At 38.3% G+C, this 3721-nt stretch overlaps 1 protein-coding gene across 1 annotated transcript in view; it reads left to right on the top strand.

The window, feature by feature from the left end:
* Positions 1-3721, top strand: part of zcchc2 (zinc finger, CCHC domain containing 2) — a 26695-nt gene that overhangs the window by 3838 nt on the left and 19136 nt on the right. Inside the window, exon 2 of the mRNA XM_016292100.1 lies at positions 3587-3712. Within this exon, the coding sequence (XP_016147586.1) occupies positions 3587-3712 (126 nt within the window). The remainder of the gene's footprint in view (positions 1-3586; positions 3713-3721) is intronic.

Genomic DNA, 3721 nt, shown 5'->3' with positions numbered 1-3721 from the left:
GAGTCGTTCGTTCATCACGTGACAGCCCCATAAGTTTAACCAATGCAGTCTGAGCCGGAAAGAGAATTGATTAGTTCATCTCTCGAGTCTTTCGAATCATTCGTTCTTTTGTCACGTGACGTGACAACATTTGATAGAGAAATTAGTTAATTTACAAGCTTCCTTACAAACGGGTGCATAGTTATTATTATTATTATCATCATCATTATTATAATTATTATTTACTCTAGTTCCATGATGCGTTTCTGGTCTCAAATTGTAGCTTTTTACTTCTTACAGTTTATAAATGTGTGAATTTCGGTCATTATGGTTCTTTTCCATAACACTGAATGTTGTAACAAAGGAAATAAAGAGTTGGTTATTATTATTAAGTCTCTTTCCGGCTCAGACTGCATAGGGTTTGCTTATGGGGCTGTCACGTGATGAACGATCGACTTGAAAAACCAGAAGACTCGAGAGATGAACTAATCAATTCTCTTTCTGGCTCAGACTGCATTGGTTAAGTGTATGGGGCTGTCACGTGATGTACGAACGACTCGAAAAACCCGAAGACTCGAAACAGATGAACTACTTGACTAATTCCAGTACAGAACCTATAGGATGTTGCGGATGCGCGACTGAACGAATCACTCCCCGAGACAACTCGTTCTTCCCAAGTCGCATTAAAGATTCGTTCAAAATGAACGAATCGTTCAAGAACGACCCACCCAACACTAACATAAACACAGTGAGAGGGAGAGAGGTCGGAGATTGCAGATCGCACTACACACACACAGAAACGTTTTGTCGGTGCTGCCCCGCGACTTTTATTAATAAAATAACATAGATACTAGATCGCTTCATTATCTTCCTCGGCAACGAGGTAAAATCGAAGTAACTAAACAGCTTCATAGTTTGTAGAGAGAGACGCACAGACGCAGGTAATTCACACACACAACTGTCATCTCTCTCTCAATCCATAATTCATTCAAATAAATGTGGTCTTACCACACTATTTCATCTCTGTATCTGATTTGAAGTGGGCAGAAAGCTAGAGCTAACGAGCTGTAACTGACAAAAATAACCTTAATTTTTACCCTTCCGGTTAAATATTGCACTGCTAACATCATACACCGCTTTAAGTTGTCAATACTGGCAAATGACCAGGGAATAAGCGGGATAATCAACGGCTTGCCGTGCATTAAAGGATTTTAGAAAAAACTCAACACCATCTTGTGCACTGTAAAGAAATTGATTTTGTTATTCTACCAAATAGTATAATAAAAGATCGATACTTGGCGTCCGTGTATCGATACAGTAAAATATCTCGATACTATGCTGTATCGATTTTTTTCCCCCCTATAAAACCATGATATTTACATGGCACTCCAGGGAATATTATTGTTCTACCAATAAAAGATCGATACTTGGCGTCCGTGTATCGATACAGTAAAATATCTCGATACTATGCTGTATCGATTTTTTTCCCCCACCCCTATAAAACCATGATATTTACATGGCACTCCAGGGAATATTATTGTTCTACTATGGTACCTTTTCATGTATTGGCTAAAGTCACTAATAAAATGACCAAATGACCATGCAATTGCCATGGTCTTTCAGTACTATTTCTTTTTGTACTATTCTAATGCATTGCATTCTTTGAAATGCATAGAGTAGCATATAAATACAATGGTTTTCTGAATATCATATTCATACTGCCACAAGAACATGGCAATATCATGGTATTCTTGGGAATACCACCTTTACAGAAAAGTCCTGTGACAGCAGTACCATGGTACAATGATGGTATCAGATGATCAAAATATCACGGTGTAGCATCATGTGATACAATCAGTGTTTCATGGTATCACCACTTAAACTGACGCAAACTCGTAAATGAACATGAATAGTCAAAAAGGAATGTGTGCTGGATCCCTGTTGGAATTTCTACTTTTGAATAATTCCTAAAGGATCCCAGTTGGAACAAGTAACAAATAAGATCCTATTGGATAAACTGAAATCCATAGAAGATAGTTTGATTCCTATGTAGTTTTTTTTAAAGAGTATGTAGTTTTTTTAAACATTGGATAGTAATGTTTAGAAGATCTTTAAATTTAATGTACTGAAAAAATGTCATACTATTAGACATTTAAATGATTCACATGGCAGCTGCAGAAGTTCCTGTAAGATTTTCTTCATTCCCGTTTATGTTTTACAGTTGGATGATCTTGTCTTGTTGGGAATTGTTAGAAACTGAGTTCTTAAAAATCAAGTTTTGATTAGTTACATTGGAAATTCCTTCTAGGATTGGTTCCAATGAAGTCCAATATGTTTCATTTTAGAATTTTTAACTCTTTTATTTTTTGACAAGGCACAGCCAGAGGTGTATCAGCCATCTGCAGGATGCATGTGCTCATGTCAGATTGACAGCTGTCAATGTGTTCAGTTGTTTAAAGCATCACCTTTAAGCCAGACCCTGACAGGGAAAATCCTGGCAAATACTGTGGTCAAATGTATTCATCACCCTTAAATTAATTCAGAAACACAGATCTAAAAAAAAGTGACACTGCATTTTGTAAATGCATGCCTGGCTATCTAATGTAAGTTATAGGTGTCAGCCAACCTCTCAATAGGAATATGCCATGTCAAATATCCAAACACTTTAATCCAATACAACCGTGACATGATGGCCCATTTGGTTTGCTACATTCATCGGTGTCTTGTAGGCTTGTGGTCATGGTATGTGTCCAATGCTATCCTCCCTGATCTCTTTTGATCTCCCATGTGAATGACTTTATTGTGAGCTTTGCATTTTGTAAATGAGGTCATGTGTGGGACTTTTCGTCGCATGGGACATCCACGCTCATTAGACCAAATCAGGTCTCCAGCACCACATTCTCTGTCTGTTTATGAATGTCTGTTGTTTGTTGCTGATGTCAGGTTGAGAGTGATGTTAATGGTTTAAAATGATGGTGATGAGTCGTGGTCATGTAAGCTGAGGCATTATGCTCACTTGCTTTAAAACAAGAGGAAACGGGGGATCAGTTGGTTCAATCAAAATAATTGACACATTTTGAATGACTGAATGTGAACAGCTTTGATTTGGTTTGATTGTAAGTGTCACACCTCAGAAGCAGTGCTCTCATTTATGCCTCTCATTTGGAAACCCATCCACTAGTTGAATGTCGGGGTTCTAGATCAGTTGTTCCCTCTCAAATTTGCAATGTCCTGCAATGGCATTGTTTTGGCCATTCTGCTGTCAATTAGATCAGTGTTGGCTGACCTGCTGTGAAACGATAAAGCAATTTGAGGAGACTAAACTACAATGACAATGGGCGTGAAGACAAGTGAATGCACCTTTAACCTGAGTCTTGTTACTTTAGACAAGACATTTTTGTTGGTTGCTTCACATAACAATTAAAGATCAAATACGCTGTAACTGGCAGTTGTTTTCTTGCTTAACATGACAGCTGCTTTTAGTGTGGATAGGAAAAAACCCATAGTAATTATATAACCTCAAATATGTCTATTTTCCTCATCAGATAGTTTGATGTTGGAAATCGATGCGTTTACTCACCTTCTTAATGACTTATTTTTCTTTCAGAGCCAGTTTTCCAGGCCGGGGTTCCTCTGTCCACACCGGAAGAATGACGTAGACTGGACTCTTTGCGGCAACGCCAATCCACACCTCAGCGGCACGTCGCAGATGGAAGGTATCTCGCCTCCGCATGTTGAAATC

The sequence above is a fragment of the Sinocyclocheilus grahami genome, unplaced genomic scaffold (genome assembly GCF_001515645.1).
Source record: "Sinocyclocheilus grahami isolate Dianchi unplaced genomic scaffold, SAMN03320097.WGS_v1.1 scaffold280.1, whole genome shotgun sequence".
Lineage (NCBI taxonomy): Eukaryota > Metazoa > Chordata > Actinopteri > Cypriniformes > Cyprinidae > Sinocyclocheilus > Sinocyclocheilus grahami.
This window is presented reverse-complemented; position numbering and strand designations above follow the sequence as displayed.